Here is a 23,532-nt window from a genome sequence, read left to right on the forward strand (position 1 = left end):
GAATATTTTATTAGTGTATCAGAGTTTGTTCATTCAGTCATTGTAGATTCTGACTACATGTGTAGAAAATTACAAGAAGAGTACAGCAAATAGGGATTAAAAATAAATTTGAATAAGACAGAATACATGACTGCAAGTAATGATGAAATCGAAATTGGAGGACACAAAGTAAAGAAAGTTCAAATTTTCAAATATTTGGGTTCGGTACTGCAAGAAGAAGGATCATCAAAATTATAAATAGACGGATATGTCAAGGAAAACGAACTATTAGGACGTTAAAATTCATTACTCTGAAGCATCAACACATTGGCGAAAACAAAGAAAATCATTTATAAAGCAATATCAGAGAGTATAATGCTGTAGAGAGCAGAGACTTGGACAGCATATAGGATACAAGAAGGAAAGTTAGAAACCACTGAAATAGACTTTTGGAGAAGTTGTTGTTTAGTCAACTGTCCGAAGACAGGTCTGAACCCCACAAGTGACACCAACAAGGCATCACTTATGAGGCAATTAGGCAAGAAGATAATGGGGTAGGGTGGCCAGTTCCTTTCACCCTCCATTACATACATCGCTGACTAGCTACATATTACACTAGTCAGATTTCAGATGTATACAAACAATTATTGTTCTTCCTCTGACACATATCGCCAAGTGAGGTGTAGTGCCTGATAATAGATGTACATATCAGCCAGAACCTCAGTCAGAGGTATTTTGGAGAAGAGCATCTAGAAATTCAAGGAGGGAAAAGATAAGGAATGCAGTAATAAGGGTTATAATAAATGTTCAAAAGGATGTAATAGAAATTATAAATGAAAAAAGATTACACTGGTATGGGCATGTAATGAGAATGGAACATGGAAGAATACCGAAGGAAACGATGTGAGGAACCAGAAAGAAGGAATAAGAAAGGAAGACTAACTGAAAAGTGGATGGAAGGAGTGAGACTGTGTATGGAGCTGAAAAGATTACAAGATACAGATGCATTCGACAGAGAACAGCGGAGGAAAAAAATTAAATGAACAATGATGGAAGAAGCTGGGTTTGCAGTGAAAGACCTGACCTTGGGCACAACAATGAATGAATGATATTTCATTTCATGGTTTGTGAGTTTGTTTCGTTGAACTACGCCATAGAAAAATCCTAAATAAAAAAAAAAAGGTTTGTTCAATGAACTGCACTTGCATGTACTCGATTTTGCAGAAATAACTGACATGTTGGAACAACTTACTGAAAATAAATATGTTAAGTGTATGAGGACTTAGAGCAGGCATGCCAGAAATCAGACTCTAAATGTGCAGTTTTGTGCGCGGATTGCCGGTCTGTCCAGACTGCATCATTCGAGCATTGCTCTTATTCGTTCTTAGCTGGAGGGGTGTACAATAATCTATTCTGCACTTCTAGGGTTGGATTAAATAAGCATTTGGACATTATAAACACATTTAGCAGAAGGAAAAAAACACGGTTATCAGTGTCTATACTTGACAATTGTAATACAAGAAATTTTATGCTTACTCAGTTATACTTCACAAAGTAGTGGTTTGTAAAGCATAATTTATTAATATGATTTTTATATAGTATTTGAAGAAAAAAATATTGCAGTAATTTCGAAACAGCAAAAAACGAACAAGTATTTCATTTTACATAGTAGGTACTAATTATTTTAAAGTAATAGACCCTACACTTTCATTGTTCGTCAAACATTATTATTTATTGGGAGATTGGTACAAATGTTGAAGAAAATATTATACTCCCAATTAATTATATGCAGTATGTGAAGTTTTTACACTGAAATAATTTCCTTGCTGTATGTCAATATAAATTAACATTAATATTAATAAATAATATAAATTAAGCTTAGAATTTAAATTCACATATAGTTTATTTGGAAAACGTTGAGAGCAAGTATCAACAAGTTGGGAGCGTTACTGAAAGAAATTAAAAGTGTAGTTCACAAGCTGTGAAGTGCGATATTCTACTTATGTCAGGTTTAAAGATTTATTAATGTAAGTATATTAGCATAATATAGTGATGTGAGTTGGAAAATTTGCCATTATATATTTTTCCAGAAAATTTTTCCGCCTTGAAATATTTGCTTTCTGCACTCCTTACAACCTCAAGAGCCTCACATGTATTCCTCACTATATTCTCATCACTTACCAGCTTATGAAATGAAAGTCGTAAGTCGTCTAATCTTTGATGGCTATGTTAGTACAGACTCCAAAACGCCATTGTCAAGTTCGTTTTGCTGTGAGAGTACTGATTAAGACATAAGCGCTGGCAATATCATATTTTGAGAACTTTACTAATCTGCTCTATCACAACACTATTACCTCGACATGGGCTGATGAAAGCCTTTCATTTTAAAATAATTATTGTTGGCTGAGGAAAACATTATAACAATTATGTTACATGATTCGTAATTTCTCTTTTCGTTTTCTCTGAACTCCTCACTTTATTTATCATAACTCATTGACAGACATAGTCAAATCAGCACCCGTACTGAAACTGCGTTACTGAAAGAAAAGTTTATATGCTGTTGCAGGTCTGTATAGCCCTGTCGCATTCTCCTCCAAGACGATTCACTCCCTCCAGGTAGGGGAATAGAAAGTGCACATCAAACAGAGATTACTGCACAAGGCATGCCTGACTTAGAGCAACCTCGTTATCACTGTTACTGAAAAAACTTTAGAAATCACATGAACATTTATTTTACAACTATCCTTGAATTCAGTGCGAGATTAAGATTTAATTTTGAAAATTTGGGCATACAGTTCATCCAAACAATAGAAGTAAGATCATAGGCTTACTAGTCATATTGCAGCTCTGTGTGGTTAGTCAATATACAGTATATTATATTTGACGAGACGAATTCAAGGGTTTGCCATGGGGTTATCTGACATTCATCTTACAGTCTGAAAAACCTAGTATAAATAATCCAAGTCACACTTGTTGCTTCGAAACTGTGTCAGTGACCTTGGTAGGCAATGTGGCAATAGCATATAGTAAGTAACGTGCATGGTATTTCTAAAGCAACTGTTCTTCATTCTGTTCTTAGTACAGTAGTGCAGGTAAAAAATTAAGCTAAATTTGTAAAGATTTTGTCTTGAGCTTAATCAAAATTTCAAGTCTACAAATAACATTTCTTGGAAGGAGCCATTCCCAGACTTACATGAATTTTTGCAAGTAAAGAGCAAGTAGTATTATCAGTATTTCTTCTGAAATATTTGTAACTTGTAGTGCCAGACATATGTACTTGTTGATCTGATTTTTCATGAAATAGGACCCTGGAATGGCATTCTCATACATATAATAATAATAATAATAATTATTATTATTATTATTATTATTATTATTATTATTATTTTGTCTGATTTTAACAATTAATTATGTTTTCTTTTGTTACAGAATAAAAGAAAGCAAAGGCAACAACATCAGGATAATAAGCAAGCAAAGAAGTATAAAGAATTCAAATTTTAACAATATAGCATTTGCAGTGCTATGTATTATATCATTTTTTAAAATGTTGGTATATGTGACTGGAACATTCACAATAAATATGTGTCTAAAGGTACTGACTTTTGTGATAGAGTTTTAAGTTATTTTCTGATACATTTTTTTGTTTCTCTCCCACGCTATGTTAATCTGTTTTCAGCTAAAGTAATAGTTTAAATGTGATAATCGTACTTCATGCTAGTTATAATCTTTTCACTGTAAGAAAAATCCTAATATAAACAATGGCACGTGACTGAAGTGAGGCTTCATTGGCCGCTGTTTGGCGCCATAGATTCTCAATACATGTTCCCGCCTACTGTTGTACATTCTGTTTCATGTTAAACATTTCCCGTTACTCTTCAAGTAGGCCAAACCTCACTACTATGCATTCGTTTGCTTAGGAAACATTTACTTTATAATTACTCTAATTAAAACTCACATAATTTATTACATACATTTAAGACTATTTGTTTTTCTCTGCTTTTGAGAGGGTTTCCACTCTTATGTTTAATAACCACACACAGCGAGGATGCAGAAGTGATACTTCAGTACCACGTGGTTACGTGAACAACTACGAGCTCAAGTGACGCCAGCTTGTTACAAGAACAGACTACTTCGGTATTACTGTTTGAATTCATCCACGTTCATAGTACATAACAAAATATAAAAGTAGCTTTTCTTTTACATATCGTTTTACATATGAGTGAAGTTACATGTTTCGTTGTATTTAACAACTAGAATTCATTTTTTTATTTTCAAATAATACAAGATGATAGTTTTCAAATACGAACTATATTTTCCTGCATCATGTGAGTGTTTCGACTGTGAGCCAATCACAGGTATGACAGCCACGTGCTTGTGTTTACATTAGGATTTTTCTTACAGTGAAAACAGTATAGTAAGGTTAGTTGTTTTCACAAATAATGAAACGAAATTAAGAATTAGTAGAATGATGACGCAGAGAAATGTGAATATCTTAGAGAAAATGTGGCCTCAACACAGTCTTTATAACTTCAAATTCTACCTTGCCTTCACTGAAACTTCAAACCATATCATGAGCATGTAAATCTGATACATAACTATTTGTTGAATAGAAAAACATAAAGTTGGGAAACTAGACTTTCTCCATGATTATTCAAAATCTTTCTTTAATTCTAGCTGTAATATATTTTGTGCGTGTACGTACATTTACATAATATGTATTTATTTAATACGACAAGCACTTGGCTCACGTCATTTGATTAAAACTGAATACTGAAGAAATGTTACTACTCTTATGTTTCATGATATTTACTTAATTTTAGACAAATGATGGAACATCTTTTCATAGGCAATGCAAAGGCCACTTTCAAGTTCCACCATCCTTACTCTTAATTATTTTTCAGAGAAATTGAAAAGACCTTGTAAAAGATATGTTTCGAACACTACAATAAAACCATATATAAAGAGTATTATTTTTTATAGTGTTATAGTCATTCACGATTACACCAGTTGGTTTGTTGGTATGAATAAATTATTATTGTCTATAAAACATTTCAGAAATCTTCATAGTTTTCTTCTTTCTCAAAATTTGTAACAGCTGTTTTTAATTATTATAACGAGAATGGATGTTATTTCTACTTTCCAAAAAAGTTCGTCGTAACAAAAAGTGATTTAGGAAATTCATCTTTGCAATATTGGAGCAACACTCATAGGCGGAGTTGTGGGGGGCACTGGCCCCCAAACTTGGTCGAACTCTTGTTTTTTCTATTAATGTTAGAAAATATTGAATTCAAAATATTTTTCTTAAATTTGTTTATGATTAAGTTTCTGTGCTTAAATTGACGAATTAATGTCTTTAGACCATGTGTTTTAAATTTCGGAATGTATAAGAATTTCTATACCTCATTTGAGGAATAGAAGCACTGTAATGTTTTTTGTAACAGCCTGTACGATGTGTTAAAACTGCAGGTATTGAAGCGCCACTTGGAGAAATATAAATAACATACTGCACAACAATACAGAAAAAAGAAAAGTGATGTTGGTATAATGTGTAAACTTAAAGATGAGATTAAATAAAATAATTAGAATTTACATTTCATATGAGATCTTGCTTTCTTAAATAAACAGATAAAGTAAATGTAAAATTGGTCCACTGCTGTGGAGTAATGGTTAGCACATCTGGCCATGAAATGAGCCCAGGTTCAAATCTTGGTTGGGATAAGTTACTTGGTTGGTTTTATGGGGGGGGGGGGAGTTTTCTTTTAAATTCGGGATGTTGATATTTTGTTTTAATTCTTGAACCATGAATATGAAACTTTTTTGAGCTTTTAATCTACAGAGAGGACTGTATGAATGCCAATTGTTTCCTGGTAATCTGATAAGTTCTTCATACTGCATCAGTGCTTTTTCTCCTATTGTTGTTTTGATTCCACCAGTAATGAACCTGAGAGCTTGTTTTTGAACATGTTCTATTTCGTTTATGAAAGGTGAAGTAATTAAAATCTCTCTGCAGTATGTCAGCACTGACTGTATAACATTTTGTATGTAGTGTTCAGAGTATTTCTAGAGCATCCCCATTTCTTTCCTGCTAGTCTTTTCAGAAGGGAGAATCTTTTACGAGCTTTTTCAGAAATGTATTTCAAATGGTTGCTCCATGTTAACTTACTATCGAAATTAACTCCAAGATATTTGGATTCATAAGTCCTAGGAAGGTGTTGGCCATTGTATTGGATATTGAATTCTCTTTCCTTTTTTACCAAGTGAAAATATTTGGTAGTTACTTTTTCTTAAATTGAGTGTCATCAAATTTGATGTGTTCCATTCATGTAGTTGATTTAGAGCTTTAAGAGCAGAATTTTGAATTTTGTCTCTATGTCTGTGAGATCCGGAAGTCCACAAAACTATATCATCTGCAAATAGTGCTGTTTTCATGTTTGATCCCTCTAATAGGGAGAGTAAGTCATTTATATAAATATTGAATAAAGTTGTGCTGAGGTAGACCTCGATATGTTTGTAACTAGAAAGTGAGTTATAGAATTTAGTAGCAATAAATCTTTGACTAAGGAATTCTGATATCCATCTGAACATATTGCTGGAGATACCTAATTTCTGGAGTTTTAGTAATAATTTATTTCTCCAAACAGAATCATAAGCTAATTGCAAGTCAATAAATATTGCCAAGGTATCTTCTTTCTTGTTAAAAGTGTCTTAAATTTCTTGGCCGAGGCATATGACTTGTTCATTAGTATAGAGTGTAGTTGCCAAAAGCTGGCTTGTCTTGGTGATAAGATTTTGGGATTCTAAATACCAAGTTAATCTATTGACTCAATAGTTTTTGCTATCATACTTAATAGTGCTACTGGTCGATAACTATTAACATCATGAGCAGGTTTCCCTTTTTTGTGAATTGGTATAGTGATTGCTTTTTTCCAAGCTGCAGAAATTGAGGTGTTCCATGATAAATTGAAAATGGATAAAAGTACAGATTTGGCTTTTTCTCCCAGATGTTTAAAAAATTCTGAATGAATGTTGTCGGGACCAGGAGATTTCTTGGTTTATACTTAATTCTTTGGAAGTAAAATTTTGATGAAATATTTCAGGCTTTGTGATAGTACTAGTAATATTGTTCTTATTATTTTTATGTAATTCTCTTTTGATAAATTTGTCAGTTTTTTTTTTTATATTGGGATGTAATCTATGAGAGTTTGAGTACCGGTAATGTTTATTCTTTGATGTAAATTCAATCTTCAATCTTCGTAGTGTATCCAGCCATTTGCTGACAACACGTGTTCCACTATGTTTCACTATTAATTTCCTCTTCTTACAAATGATGGGTAAAAAGCACGATGCTGGTTGTATATTTCAGCAGCCACATTCCAAAAATGAGGTGTAATCAATATGTACTGGAGAGAATTGTCCAAGGTTACAGGGATTGCAGATTTTAGATTAGTTCTGTGGATGCTTGTGACAGGGCAGTTTAAGAGGATATGTTAGAAATCTTCTTCGTTATTGTTACACCAGCAACAACTACTAGAGCCAACAAGATTAAAGAGGTGAAGATACTTCTGAGTGACAATATGGCCTGTCCTGGCTCTTGCCAAGAAAGTTTGTATGTGTCTGGGAATGTTGCGGAACATTTGTAAATCATTAGGTTTCTTTTGAATGTTTTGAAGTACTTGGCCTTTATCAGAAGAAAGCCATAATTCGACCCATAAATTTGTTAAATGAGAATTAATTGCAGAATATGCGCTGGTTAAAAAAGTTATTTGCATAGGTTTGGGCCCCAAAGATGTTTCCTGTTTAGCAGTATTATCTACAATCTCATTTCCAGTAATGCCGCAATGACTAGGTATCCATTGGAATACTATTTTGAAGATTTAATTTATTTAATATTTTTTGTGTAGAGATTGTAATTTGTGCATACGAAGTTGGAGTATATTTCATGATATTTGGAATAGCTCCTATCAAGTCACTGAAAATGCATTCAAGTATATCAGATAAGGTAGAGACATTTAGAAGAGCTGCCTCTATGGCCAGTAATAGACCCTACTCTTTCATTGTTCGTCAAACATTATTATTTATTGGGAGATTGGAACAAATGTTGAAGAAAATATTATACTCCCAATTAATTATATGCAGAATATTTTTAATTGTGTAATTATTTGTTTAATTTAAAAATGTAATATAATATGAACAACATACAATATACAAATACATTTAAATAATACAAGTGACATTGAAATTATAATAGGTGTAATAACGAAAAAGAAATATATAACTATTAATTTCAGAAATAAGCAAGAAAATACACAAAAGAAAAAAAAAAGTATGGAAAGTAGTATCTAATCCATAATCATGGAAATGCAATATTCGAAGTAGACATCCTCCACATGTAACATTAAGTGAGATTGGCCTTTCATGAAGAGTGATATAACAGAGATCTGATTTGTGTTCACAAAATATAATTTTAATTTCAGTAATTTACTTAATGTCAATTGTTATCCAATTATAAATTAAAAGAGAACAATTTTTTTCAAAGTTTAAAAGTTTTATGTAATGAATAATAATGTTTTAAGTAATGAATAAAAATAGTTTGACAAAGTTCTATCAGCACTTGGAACCTTGTCTCACCCTGAAAATTAATTATGGAAAGACATAGTTCTAAATGAAATAAGTGGTCAAATTAGGCTATGAAAGTATGTAATTATAAGTTCAATGCTTTAAGATGCCATACATAACATTTTGCCCATCCTGTATACAACAAATTCTGTGCCAGTTTCGGTGACTGGAACTGCAGCATTCTTCGTCTGAAGGAGCAGTGGAAGAGATTAAAAACAAATGCTACATGCAAATGTCCAAAAAGTAAGTACAAATGTTATTACAATAATTTTAGGTTAGGACTGACTGTAACGAAATGAACAAAATTGTTCTGATTCAGTATTTTTTATATTTATTTGTTAGCAAAAGAAATAGAGAAAAACAACTCGCAGAGATGTCCTGCTCCCGAAACTGATGATGTAACACTCAATGACATAGACTGGGATATTGTCGCATCTCTACCACATGAATTTACTAAAGATGACGCAGAATTTGACTCGGATGCACAAGCATCATATGAGGTTCGCTTTTTTTTTTTTTTTTTGTTATTATTGCATGTTTAAATGTGTGGAATATTATTTTCTGGTAAATGTTATTTAAATGTGGTTTCGGAATGATTATATCACTCACGGATATATTGGGCACGTGGTGCAGTTGTCAAAAGAAAAAGTGGCCGCTCTCTAGAAGCAAAGTAGTTCCCTTCGGGTATCTTCGCTACAATTCGGAGACAAGCAATGTTACATGTTGTTGGACCACTTTGCTTGATATCTACAGTTATAATTAAGGTATTCTGTGTGTTACTTCATAGCGTAATGATAGCATTTTGGCCTGGTATTCGTGAGATCCTGCGTTCAAACACAACCTAGTGCTTTTTTGTTCTCTTTTTTGTTTTTAAGAGAGCGAGAGAAAATATACATAATTAACATCAGGTTCATGAATGTATTATGCCATGACTTTATCATTATTTATTAAGATATGGCTGCAAAAAGATTTTATTCTCAACAAAAATATCTTTCATGGCATAAACAGAACAAACTTATTGGCGTCTGCCTTAGAACATTCAAACAATCGTTCAAAAAACAAAACAAAAAAAAGCCACGATTCAATATTTAGTCTACATTCCCCACATCTTGATCACATCTTGCAGTTGAGTGGGCATGGAATTGACTAGTCTTTTCAAATAGTAACTGTTCTCAGCCACGACATTCCAGGCATCCTGTACATAAATAAGTGTTCTGCCCATGGGTAGGTCTTTCACTGCAAACTCAGCATTCTCCAATCTTTCCTATTTTCTGCCTTCCTCTTAGTCTCTGCATATGATCCACATATCTTAATGTCGTCTATTATTTGATATCGTCCCTCCTCTGGCAAACTAGCGAAAGTGACAAATTAGCGACCCTGTACTTAAGGTCTATATTGTACTATTAAATAACACAATATAGACCTTAAGTACAGGGTCGCTTAATTTGTCACTTTCGCTAGTTTGCCAGAGGAGGGGCGATATCTTCTTCTGCCCCAAACTGTTCTCCTGTTCACCATTCCTTCCAGTGCCTCCTTCAGTAGACAGTTTCTGCTCAACCACTGACCCAACCAATTTCTTTTTCTAATCAGTTTCAGCATCATTCTTTCTTCACCCATTTTTCCAACATAACTTCATTTCTTATTCTGTCTGTCCACTTCACACGCTCTATTCTTCTCCACATTCACATTCAAAATGCTTCTCTTCATTTCGTCGTAATGTCCATGTTTCTTCCCCATACAATGCTACACTCTACACAAAGCACTTCACTAGTCTCTTCCTTAGTTATTTTCCCAGAGGTCTGCAGAAGATGCTCCTTTTTCTATTAAAAGCTTCTTTGCTCATGTTTGCAGTTTTTCTTGGGAAGGATAAATACAGTAACTTTCCGTTGCTTTCTGCACATGACTGTCTCTTTCACATCTTAATAGATCCCAGGAGGCCCAAGCGTGGAGGTGAGGAGAGTGAATTTGACTAATTGGGCCCTCCGGATTCACCGAAATTCACCACAAGTGTTAAATATTAGTTCTACCAGGATTTTTGACCCAATCAGAGACTGGGAAATCCCAATTAGCCTTTGCCCCCCGCATCCTGAACGAGCTTCTACAAATCGGAAAATCTTGGAGGGGGGGGGGGGGATTGGGTCAATTTTTCCGCAAATGTATCTATACTTGTGCCCTCGTAGTTCAGTCGGAAGAACTCGGAATTTAGATGTCAATGTGTCAGGTTCAATTCCTCGTCACTCCTTTTCACTTTATTGTGTTTCAAGATAGTATAATGTAATAATTTAAAGAAGAAACTAACACCAGTATTACGCAACTGCATTGTTCCAAACCTAATATTAAATTCATGTTATATATGAGCTATTCCATCTCAAATCGACCAAAATATAGGGAAAATTGACCTTACAATTTCTAAATACAGTGAAACTTTTTTTGTACGTAGAGAACTGTGTTACAGTGCTTTGTGCAAAGTTTGAGGCATCAGAACTTCATAGTGTTTAAATTAAAAATATTTAAATTTATCGTATTTTCATAAAATTAGCAACTTTAAACTGTTGTAGCTCCGAAACCCTTTCACCCAATGATCAAAATCATGGTTTATTTTGATGCTGAGAAATTAAAGTTTATATTGACATATAAACAGATTTTCTTACTTTTTATGGACATGGAGAAATTTAGATTTTTCCTCATTAAGACGCCTTTGGCTAGGAAAAAATATTTTAAAAATATATAATCCATTTTGAATCTTGCGTACACTACTTTTAACACTTAAATATAATTTATTAACTAGTGGACTTACTCGTGTTAATTATGTAACACGAGTAAGTCCACTAGTTAATCAATTAAAAATATATAGTTAGATTCTGCATTGAAAGTACAAATAAACACATATTTTTTACTGATAGTTGTTGATAAGAAAGTATTGAAAATATCAAATAAAGAAAATAAATAGTACGTGCGTGAACTAACCAGCTGACTGTGAGACGGGAGCTTAGCCAAGACAAGCAAGGCCAGGAGACAAACACGTGATGTGTCGTCTAGCAGTCATGGCTGTGCTAGCTTTATCACAGGTTTTCATAAACACAGGAATAAAATAACGCCCAACGCTCGCTCATCTTCAGCTCTCGGCCAATGCGTGTGGTACTGCGCTGTTTAAGTCTAGCCGTGTGAAAATAATTATTTAATACCCTCGAAACTTACTGCTGTACCACTAAGCAAACAATGTCGAATCCCTCTTAATAATGCAAGGTTTTTTCTCAATATTTTTTTACATTTTTACAAATGGCCAAAAAGCCTAAAAGCAAGTAAAATCAGATTATCTGTCTCTCTATATACAATAAAAATAAGGATTACTTCTTAACATAACCTACCAAATGTCAGCTTCAAAATAAGCTCTCGTTCAATGTTCTGCAGTAAATGGTTCCAGAGTTCTGAGCGCTGAAAGAGGCTTGTTTTTATAAAATACGCTAAATTTGTCGCTCAATAATACGAAAACCGTTTGACTTTCGAGAGTATATTTTTTAAAATGCACTCCCCTCAGCACCTTGTATAAGTAGGGAAAAAATTAGAGTATAAAAAAATGCGAGGTTTTTTACTGATCGATTTCATATGGAATAGCCCATATATATTGCTAAAGAACGATAACAGAATACAAATGATAACTTGAATATTATTTATATCGCTAAAGAACGATAATAGAATATAAATAACATGAATATTATTTATATAAAAGAATGATAACAGAATACAAATGATAATTTGAATATTATTTATATCTCTAAAGAACGATAACAGAATACAAATGATAACTTGAATATTATTTATATCACTAAATAACGTTAAGAGAATATAAATTATAACTTGAATATTATTTATATCGCTAAAGAACAATTAAAAAATAAAGTGAAAACTTGAACAAGGTCTGAACTCACAACCTTCGAATCATTAAGCGAGCACTCTACTGCTGGTCTACAAGATGCAGATACGCAATAATTGCATAGTTCCGGAACTGCTTCTACAAGCACATGCATCATGTGGAATTAGAAAATATTCGCTGTTCACGAGTGCGGCCACTTTTTTTTTAATAGCTGTACATAATGTAACAAATAAGACATAGGTATATAAATATGACTGATAATGGTAGTACTTAGTAGGCCTACACAAAGAGAATATATTCACTATAATTCACAATAACGTGAAAGTACATTAAAACTACCATGTACTTCGAATCGAAGTTAATAGTAATTAGCCTATGTAACAGGGAAACCGGCCTCAACATCTGAAGTAAACCCCACAGTTATCAGTTGCGACATAATATCTTGTGTAAATTAATAAAATTATGAAAACTGGGACATTTACACGGAATTAATTATTTATTTTAACTTTCAGGTCTGTGAGATATCCCTATCATCTCCATCAGAAGGAGTAACAGTAGCTTTTAGCTTTCACTGTACATAAGTATAAGACATTTATGGAATTCAAATTGGTGGTCAGTCATCAAATTTTATTCTCTTATGTGTTTGTAGAGTGCCAGTTGGTTATATGAAATATATATCAAACTTAGATTTATTACTTTAAAGACTTTACAATTTGTGGTTGTGGTGATATGAACATAGATTGTCTCATTGTACAGTGCTTTCATTTCATGAGGAAACTAGATTACAGCAGAACCCCGGTGTACACTTTATTGCGTTTTGTGCTTGCACCAGCTGGGAGCATGTTCCATTATTACCGGCAAATCAAGACATTAACTACAGAATAAAATAAGTCCACAAGAGCAGGAAGACGGCCGCCCGGGGCAGAATGATACAAAGTTTCCTCGTAAAATGAGAGCACTGTATTACAAAAGAAAGCCTTAAGGATAATGATAGGTAGGTATGCATAAAGGACATTCTGTGAAAGATTTTCCAAAATTTAGAAACTTCCACCTTTCTTTGAGTAGTCTTTCCTTGATGATGATTCATGTTAAAAATGAAGATGCTTTTTGTACTGAGAAAAACATCCATAATTGTAATACGAGACAAATCCACTTTACCTTTGTTAGTCTCAGCTGTTATGAAAGAAAGTACAGTCTTCAATGCATTACCTAATTATCTTAGGGCCCTAAGTTTTGATGGGTCAAGAGAATAAGTTTTGAATAGAATCAACAAAATTTTTCCATCTTCGTACGTTTTATAAAATGATGAACTGTTTATACTTTATATAAAATTAATCTACTTAGTATAGGCCTATATTAATAATTCTATATTGCATTTATCTAGGTATTTAATTTAGTTGTTCCACATCTCAAAGGTACAATGCTGATGTAATATTTATATCATACAATAAATATTATGTTATTTTTATTATTATTATATTATTAAGTCCATTTAACATTGGTATATTCCTATTTCAACACTGGAGAAGAATTTACCTATAGATTTTTATATTTCTTAAACAATACATGGGCAGAATCAAACCCCCCAGAAAGTTGGCAAAAAGCCATTGTAGTACCCATTTATAAGAAAGGAAACAAAAAACTATGTGAAAATTACAGGGGTATAAGTCTTCTCAATTCTGGATATAAGATCTATACAGTCATAATCAAAAATAAACTATCGCATCTTTACGAAGACAAAATCACTGAAGAACAGAATGGATTCTGAAAAGGAAGATCATGTTGCGACAGCTATTTCACCATGAAGATTTTAATTGAAAAGCACAGAGAATTTAATATTCCAACCCTCTTAGCTTATTGATTTCATAAAAGCTTTTGATAGAGTTGATAGAAATAAACTTTTAGAGATTTTACGCTATGATAATGTGCCAAACCAAATCATTCTCTCCATTTATAATTTATATCAACAAAATGAAATTGCCATAAGAACTGAACGCGGAACTACTAGCTGGACTTCCATCAACCAAGGTGTTAGACAAGGGTGCGGTCTTTCCCCTCTGTTGTTTTTTATATATATATATGAACCATATTTTATACATTTGGAGGCAAAGTCATCATGCTGGAATTCAAATTAATCGAAACACAGTTCTCAATACACTAATGTTTGCCGACGATCAGGTTATTATCGCTAAAACAGAGGATGCTTTACAAAGAGCCATTTATAATTTGCAAATAATCGCATCAGATTTCAATATGGAAATCTCAAAAGAGAAAACAAAAGTCATGGTATTTTCGGGAGAGAACCCAATTCCAAGTAAGATCATGATAAATAATACTTTAATTGAACGTGTTAATTCATTTAACTATTTAGGTTATAACCTCTCTTACATCACTGATGAAGATATGTCAAACAAAATAATCTAAATTTATAAAAATCACTGGCGTAATTAACGCCGTCTTCAAATTCTCCCATGTTCAGAAACATACAATGCTAAAAGTATATAAAACACTAGCTCGACTGGTCCTCACTTACGGTAGCAAGGCATGGACAATCAGAAAAGCTGATGAGCAAAGGCTGATGACAGCGGAAATGAGGTTCATGAGACGAACAGTGGGATGCTCTCTGCTGGAACACCGTAAAAATGTGGACATATTGCAGGAACTAAAAATGGATCCTATAGTTAATTTTGTTCAACAATATCGACTTCAGTGGAAAAAACATGTCGAAAGGATGGATCGCACTAGATGGCCTAAACAGATTCTTACTTATGTACCAAGAGGAAAGAGGAAATTGGGAAGACCACGAAAGCGCTGGCATGAGACCGTAACAGATCCTGTAGGGTCTAATACGTGAAGGATATGATGATGATGATGATGATGATATTCCTATTTCAGGATATCAGTACTCCAGTATCATCAACGCCAATCTCAAGTATGTGTGCAGTAAATCCTGTCTCAAGAACCCTGAATGAATGTGCAGTAAATGTCACTACAGTAATCAACAACAGGTGAGTTAAGATATCATTGATATTTAAGGACATGACTACTTAATACTGAATTACAACATCGATGCATATAAATTCTGTATATATTATTTCAGGCAGTCCAATGGGTCACAAGAGAAATCTATAAGGGACTGTTCCACCAGTGAACGTCATAGGAAGGTTTGTAATGATCAAATTCCATTAGTAAAAAGTAATTTGTTAGACATAAGTGTAGATCTATGTAATTTCATTTTATTTAATGTATACCAAGATCTAAAAATATGCTAAGCAGGAATAATTAATATTATGGAAGTTCAGTGTTTGGAATGAAGTGAGTACATGTTTACATTTTTTCTTTGCACAGGATTCTGCTGCAAAGGCATTGAGAATGACTGAATGTGAAACAGAGGTATTGCTACTCCAAAAAGAAAAGCATGAAGCCGAGCTGAAATGTGGTGAGGACATGCACAGAGCCCAGATGAAAAATAGTGAGGCAAGATGAAACAGGACGAGGAGATTTACAGAGCCAAGATGAAATGGGATAAGAAGATGCACAGAGCCCAGATGGAAAATAACGAGACCTGCAGAGCCAAGATGAAACGGAATGAGAAGATGCACAGAGCCCAGATGAAAAATAGAGAGGCCAAGATGAAACAGGACGAGGAGATTCACAGAGCCCAGATGGAAAATAGTGAGATATGCAGAGCCAAGATGAAACGGGATGAGAAGATGCACAGAGCCCAGATGGAAAATAGTGAGACCTGCAGAGCCAAGATGAAACGGGATGAGAAGATGCACAGAGCCCAGATGGAAAATAGCGAGACCTGCAGAACCAAGATGAAATGGGATGAGAAGATGCACAGAGCCTAGATGAAAAATAGCGAGGCCAAGATGAAACAGGACGAGGAGATTCACAGAGCCCAGATGGAAAATAGTGAGATCTGCAGAGCCAAAATGAAACGGGATGAGAAGATGCACAGAGCCCAGATGGAAAATAGCGAGACCTGCAGAGCCAAGATGAAACGGGATGAAAAGATGCACAGAACCTAGATGAAAAATAGCGAGGCCAAGATGAAATAGGACGAGGAAATTCACAGAGCCCAGATGCAAAATAGTGAGATCTGCAGAGCCAAGATGAAATGGGGTGAGAAGATGCACAGAGCCAGATGCAAAATAACGAGACCTGCAGAGCCAAGATGAAATGGGATAAGAAGATGCACAGAGCCCAGATGAAAAAGAGTGAAGTCAAGATGAAACAAGACGAGGAGATTCACAGAGCCCAGATGAAAAATAGTGAGATCTGCAGAACCAAGATGAAACAGGACGAGGAGATTCACAGAGCCCAGATGGAAAATAGTGAGATCTGCAGAGCCAAGATGAAATGGGGTGAGAAGATGAACAGAGCCCAGATGGAAAATAGCGATATCTGCAGAGCCAAGATGAAACAGGATGAGAAGATGCACAGTGCCCAGATGAAAAATAGTGAGGCCAAGATGAAACAGAACGAGGAGATTCACAGAGCCCAGATGAAAAATAGTGATATCTGCAGAGCCAAGATGAAATGGGATGAGAAGATGCACAGAGCCCAGATGGAAAATAGCGAGATCTGCAGAGCCAAGATGAAATGGGGTGAGAAGATGCACGGAGCCCAGATGGAAAATAGCGAGATCTGCAAAGCCAAGATGAAACGGGATGAGAAGATTCACAGAGCCCAGATGGAAAATAGCGAGATCTGCAGAGCCAAGATGAAATGGGGTGAGAAGATTCACAGACCCCAGATGGACGAGATCTGCAGAGCCAAGATGAAACGGGATGAGAAGATGCACAGAGCCCAGATGGAAAATAGTGAGAACATCTACAGAGCCAAGCTGAAACAGGACGAGGAGATGCACACAGCCCAGAGTAAAAGGGATGATGAGATCTATGAATTGCAAAAGCAAAATTATTATTAGAAATGGAAATGCACAGAAAGAAAAGAATGGGGGGGGGGGGGCGCCTAATGAAAAAACTGGAAATATAGTAGTGGTAGTGTTGGTAGTAGTAGTAATAATATTATGAAGCTCTTGACCTTACATTGTTTGCGTGCGAGATTTACAATAGTAGCCCATCTAGAAACTTGGATTTCTTCTGTCCCAATCATTTTCTGGAGTTCGGTTTTGTATATTGTCTTGTTTTGTTGCATGCTACACAGTGTGGTGGGTATAACAAGTTTATTTGATGGAGATATGCTGCTAGTCAGTTGTGGCCGGTTTCTAAGCTGCAGCAGATTGAAGACTGTTTACTATTATATTTGGTGTAGTAGTATTTTCAATTTTTTATTTTTACATTGTTGTCGTATGGGTTATTCTATGTGTGTTTTTGTTTTGGTTTAGATGTTTGCATGATTTATTAGAAAGGTTGTTATTATTTTTATATTTGCATTCCAGTGGCCAACAATCACTTTGCTCATTACCCTGCAGATGATAATATGTTCGAATTCATTGTAAAGCAACATTTTTCTTTAGGCTTACATTCTTTAATATTCTGATGCAGTTGTTGCATTGTTATTCTCTTTAGCTTGGAATGACTGACTTGTAGAGCAACAATATCTGAGCTATAGTCAGAGAGTGGTACAATATTTTGGAAATAATCACTATGCGAAAATATTTGTTGCAGAGCAACAAGTAATACTTGCAGATCATTGTAAGTGGCTAGCTTTCTAAGGAAAATATAAAAACGAACGTTTACTTACAAGTTATTCCAGCTCCTGCTGCTGTTTCTGTATTCATTAATGACCCATGTACATTAAATATGTGGAGCCAATTCTATTCCGGGTACTTCGTACAGATTATTTCTATTGCTGGTTGTTTCATTACTTCTTGGCTTGGGTACCCCCCCCCCCCCACTGGTTTAATCTGTTAGATATAGAGAACAGCTGATATGAAATGCCAGTAGGAATAGAGGAGATACTGACGTTTCTGCCTGCTCTGATACTTTGTATTTCTCTTTCAGTTGTAGGATACTTTTTGTACTCATTCTTCAGATTTCGGTATTGCTGTTGGTATGTATTCCAGTAATAATTGTGACATGGAAGCCTTCTTAGTTTTTCATGCTGTGTTGTTCCTTTTCCTTCATCATCACATTGATTTGCTTTTTAACCCTGGAGTGGATGCGCCTGTGTAAAAAGTATACAACTTTGAATTAAAGTTTTTTAACTGCCTTCCTTTGCTTCTGACTGTTGCGAGCTTCTAGCTATTCCTTCAGCTTATGTAGTGAGAAGTTGTGTTGTTCTGTCTGCAAGCGAAGAAGTGAATATTCAAATCAAACTGCGGCATTGTCACTGTCGTGTAGAAAGTACAAAGCGCACCAGGTCATGTAAGTAATATGTAATTTTCTTGTTATTTGTAATGCATTATGATTTAGTGAAATGCACCTACATATTCCCAGTGTTGACTTCGACATCAGATATTAATGAATGATATACTGTAGGGCAGCACATCTAACTGACGGGAAACTTGACTGGCTACTCAACGAGGATCCAGAGTTCGAGGAAGAGCCTGACAACAAAAATGATGAATTTATTTTTATTTTATTGGGTTATTTTACGACGCTGTATCAACATCTAGGTTATTTAGCATCTGAATGAAATGGTGATAATGCCGGTGAAATGAGTCCGGGGTCCAGCACCGAAAGTTACGCAGCATTTGTCGTATTGGGTTGAGGGAAAACCCCGGAAAAAAGCTCAACCAGGTAACTTGCCCCAACCGGGATTTGAACCCGGGCCACCTGGTTTCGCGGCCAGATGCGCTGACTGTTACTCCACAGGTGTGGACATGATGATGAATCGGAAGAAGAAAATGAGGTCATTATTGGAAGTGACCACGATTCACAATCTGAACAAGAATATGAGCCTAATACACGTGATGACTGCAGGGGATCTTCTACTGATTACGGTTATTGTATCGGAAAAGGCAGAAATTGCAACTGGAGTAAAATTTGTTGCACAGGAACAACTAAAGCTAAAAGGAAAAACATTGTAAAATTTTTTCCTGGAGTGAAGTCTGCTACTAGAGATGTTACAAGTGAAATTGAGACTCTCACTAAAATTATTACTATTGAAATGATCGAAGAAATTGTAAGGTGTACAAATCTATACATTCATTGTAAGAGGACAGCGTAGAATATTCCAGAGATAGGGACGCAAAAGATACAACACGATGTGAGATAATGGCCTTACAGGGATTGCTGTATCTCATTGGAATCAAGAAAGCAAACCACACAAATGTGAGTGAACTTTGAGTAACAGATGGTTCTGGAATACAAGTAATGAGAGTGGTCATGAGCTACAAGAGGTTTCTATTTCTTTTACGCTGCATCCGTTTAGAGAACAAGACCACCAGACAAGAAAGAAGGGTGAGTGATAAACTTGCAGCCATATGTACAATTTTAGACGAGTTTGTGGTAACTTAAATTGTAAGAACAGTTACAGCGTAAGTGAATATGTAACAATGGACGAAAAATTGCAAGCTTTCCAGGGACGTTGCTCTTTCGGTCAAATATCCCGAACAAATCAGCTAAATACGGGATAAAGATTTTTGTTTTAGCCGATGCCAAAACATTCTTCACAAGCAACATCGAAGTTTATTGTGGAAAACAGCCCCTAGGGCCATACCATGTTCCAAATTCTCCGAGTGATGTTGTCAAAAGGCTTGTTACACACATTGAAGTGTCTTATGTTCCAAAGCAGAACAAAGGTTGTTATCCTATTATCGACTATGCACGATTCTGGAACAATAAATGAACATACCAACAAACCAGACATTATCTTGGACTACAACGCCACAAAGGGAGGAGTCGACACAGTCGATCAAATGTGTGGTGTGTATTCTGTTGTGCGTGTGACAAGAAGGTGGCCACTGGTAATATTTTTTTCCCTTATGGATGTAGCAGGTGTCAATGCCCAAGTAATCTTTTGTGCAAATGAAAAATATAAGAGAAGAATATTCTTGAAAAATTTGGCATTTTCTCTTATGAAGCCTCAGCTCGTAGATAGAGCTGGAATCTCTTCACTGCCTGCTGATGTCACAACATTTCTTCGGAAATACAAAGAACCCCAAGCTGAGGTAGTTGCAGAGCCCATTACAAATAAGAGAGCCCGCTGTTCGACCTGTGGTCCTGCTAAAAATAGCACAACCACGATAAGATGTGACGTCTGCAAGGATCAAGTGAAAATAACATGCACCTGTGAGAAGTGTGTGCTACCTCTCGAAGATGCAGAAGAGATGTTGTGATCTCTTGAGAGTTATGAGCAAATGGACAACATGTTTCATTGCAGTTCAATAATAATTGTGTTCGTAATTAAATGTAGTAAAAAAAAAAGCGTGTAATGTAGAGTATCATACAAATTTCTTGACTTTATTTTAGTAGTTAAACTGGAAACAGTCTTTGAAGAAACAGACATTTATATAATTTAAAAACATTTTTATGTGATTGTATACTTTCTGCAACTAAATGTAGTAACAATAGTCTATGTGACATGTGACGCAAGATTATTTAATTAGTTTTAGTAACGGTTAAATAAAATGAAGACTGTATTCCAAGAAAGAGTGGTTTCTATTAATTGAACACAATTTTTCCTAGATGTGTACTAAATACTCAGCGCGCCAGCTCATTTAACAAAAGATCACGTGCCCGCTCCAGGGTTAAGAATTTGCATTGCTAATACTGGAGTAGTTTTAAATCCCACTGTGGTTATTCTTTCATTTTGGTTTTGGACTTTTTCCAATTTCTTTATATAATTTGGTGATGGTGTAACTAATATTTCAGAGCTATGTGGAACTGATTTGACGTAAGATTTGTATGTTGTATTTAGTAATTTGAAATGTAACAAATTAAGTTTCAATGTAATTGATCTGATATTAATTAAGATGATACATAATTAAGTTGATATGTAAGTAAATATTGTTAAGTTTGTGTGTAGGTAATTAAGTTGGTTATTTAAGTTTATATCTATAATTACGAAATTCGCATGTAAATAATTGACATGACTAGTCTTTTCATGGGCATTCATGATGCAGAGGTTCTCCCTTAACACGAGTTTACCAGGTTAATCTCTCATGAAGGTAAATTGATAAGTATTTTGGCTCATTGGTTTCTTGAATAAGTGTAGCTTGTGTGTTCGAGTAAATATCTAGTAGCAGGATTCTTTACAATGTAGGGGTAAATCTGCAATGCTTCACTCATTTCTTGTGATCATTTTATTGGTGACTCGTCTGTATTTTTGCATGATACTCACTCAGAAGTTAGTAATTTGCATCACTTACAAACCGAAATGAATACAGAACATATGAATGAGGAGAAAAATCAAGGTCTATACTTATTTCCTTAATACTATCACTGTATGTTTTAACACAATTATTTTTTTTGTAATGAAGTTTGCTTATTCTTGTATTATGTTGATATGCTTCGTTTGACTTTTCTCTCTTTGTCCTTAGAATGTATAGTAGTTTATAACTTAGAAATAATTGAATATGCAAAATCTGAATAAAATTATTATATGAAGCAAAGTTTAAACTTACATACGAATTTACAGTAACCCTACATTTCGAGACTACTATTCCTTTTGTTGATGATTATTTGTGAAAGTTCTCCAAGACTTAAGAGAGTGTGCTATCTATGATGCCAGTACCTAAAATCAAATATTTTTATATCAAACTTACTGCACGTCATGGAAAGGTATGTTATCATAAAATCCTATTATTAAAAAAAAATCTCATTCTGCCATCTGTTTCAGTGATGTGCGCATTAGCACTATTTCTATTTGGAGTAATTTATGTGCGAGTTTTTTTTTTTTAATACTAGACTGTAACTCTATAATTAAATCAGTCATTTCTAAAAAGACTTTATCCAATTTCTTTTTGCTAAAATCAATTTAGAACACTGTCGTATTCTTCTCACTTGAATATGCCTTTCTGATGATGCGCATTTTTCTGTGTATTTTATTCAGATCTATGCAGGCTTCACAATATTCAGAGCACTTCTCAGATAGCCCTAATCCTGCAGTAAGGCGATTTTTATGGAGATGAGATTGCTGTTGTAATTTTGGAATAAGGCCCTTTCAGAAATTACTGATTCAAATATAAGTTCATTAGTAACATTCCACATTATACATACAGTGCTTCAAAATTTTGGTTTCTTACTTCGATTTAACGAAGATGTTAATATATGGATTGTAATTGTTTTCAGTGACGTCTATAAATAAGGAAGCATAGAAAGTAATTTGTCACACAGTACAGTATGTACCAACCTCTAAATGTAGGTCTACACCAAACTGGTTACACGTATACCCCAGAAAATAATATGCAAGTTTTATGCTTGCAAATGAGTACGGGTTACAAAATACCCTATAAAAAATTGGTACTATTGGCTGTGTTGTCTTGGCAGCCAGATCTAGCATAATTGGTACTATTTCTCTTTTATCGAGGAAACTTTTATATTATAAAGAAATTATCATCAACAGTTCTCTCTTTTTTTTTTTTCTTCCCTGGAAAACATACATAACGAGGCGCAAGTCCAGTTTCCTACTGACACATTCATTATTATACGACTTACAGAAGCCTGCCTAATGTTGTGTAAGTCGGCTATGTTGTCTTGGCAGCCAGATCTAGCATAATTGGTACTATTTCTCTTTTATCGAGGGAACTTTTATATTATAAAGAAATTATCATTAACAGTTCTCTTTTTTTTTCTTTCTAAATCATTTCTTGACAATTTATGCGCACTTTTACTGTGTAGTGTCTGAATGATCATTGCACAAACATGGCATTCTGTACTACACTTCCCATCCCTATTTCTCGGACATATCTTGCATCTCCCAACTTGTGCAAATGGCTAAGGCTGAAGAGAACTCCCTTTGTAAATTGTAAGTTCTCTGAAATTGACAATCCGCGACTGTCTTTGTTCTCGTACAAGTTGGGACGTACTAGCACTATTACTCTTCTTGCATTTTTCTTTGTGAACCGATACCTATTCCTAAAATTTACGTCTAAATATGTCCAATCTCGGTATGTCTTCCTCCTATCACAAATTCGACGTACATCA

At 34.7% G+C, this 23,532-nt stretch overlaps 1 protein-coding gene across 1 annotated transcript in view; it reads left to right on the forward strand.

The window, feature by feature from the left end:
* Sf3b2 (splicing factor 3b subunit 2) overlaps nucleotides 1–4,946 on the forward strand; it is a 61,851-nt gene extending 56,905 nt beyond the window's left edge. The window contains exon 13 of the mRNA XM_069816397.1: nucleotides 3,409–4,946. Coding sequence (XP_069672498.1) covers nucleotides 3,409–3,480 — 72 coding nt within the window. The 3' untranslated portion in view covers nucleotides 3,481–4,946. The remainder of the gene's footprint in view (nucleotides 1–3,408) is intronic.
* The last annotated feature ends 18,586 nt before the right edge of the window (nucleotides 4,947–23,532 follow it).

The sequence above is a fragment of the Periplaneta americana genome, chromosome 17 (assembly GCF_040183065.1).
Source record: "Periplaneta americana isolate PAMFEO1 chromosome 17, P.americana_PAMFEO1_priV1, whole genome shotgun sequence".
In the NCBI taxonomy this organism is placed as follows: domain Eukaryota; kingdom Metazoa; phylum Arthropoda; class Insecta; order Blattodea; family Blattidae; genus Periplaneta; species Periplaneta americana.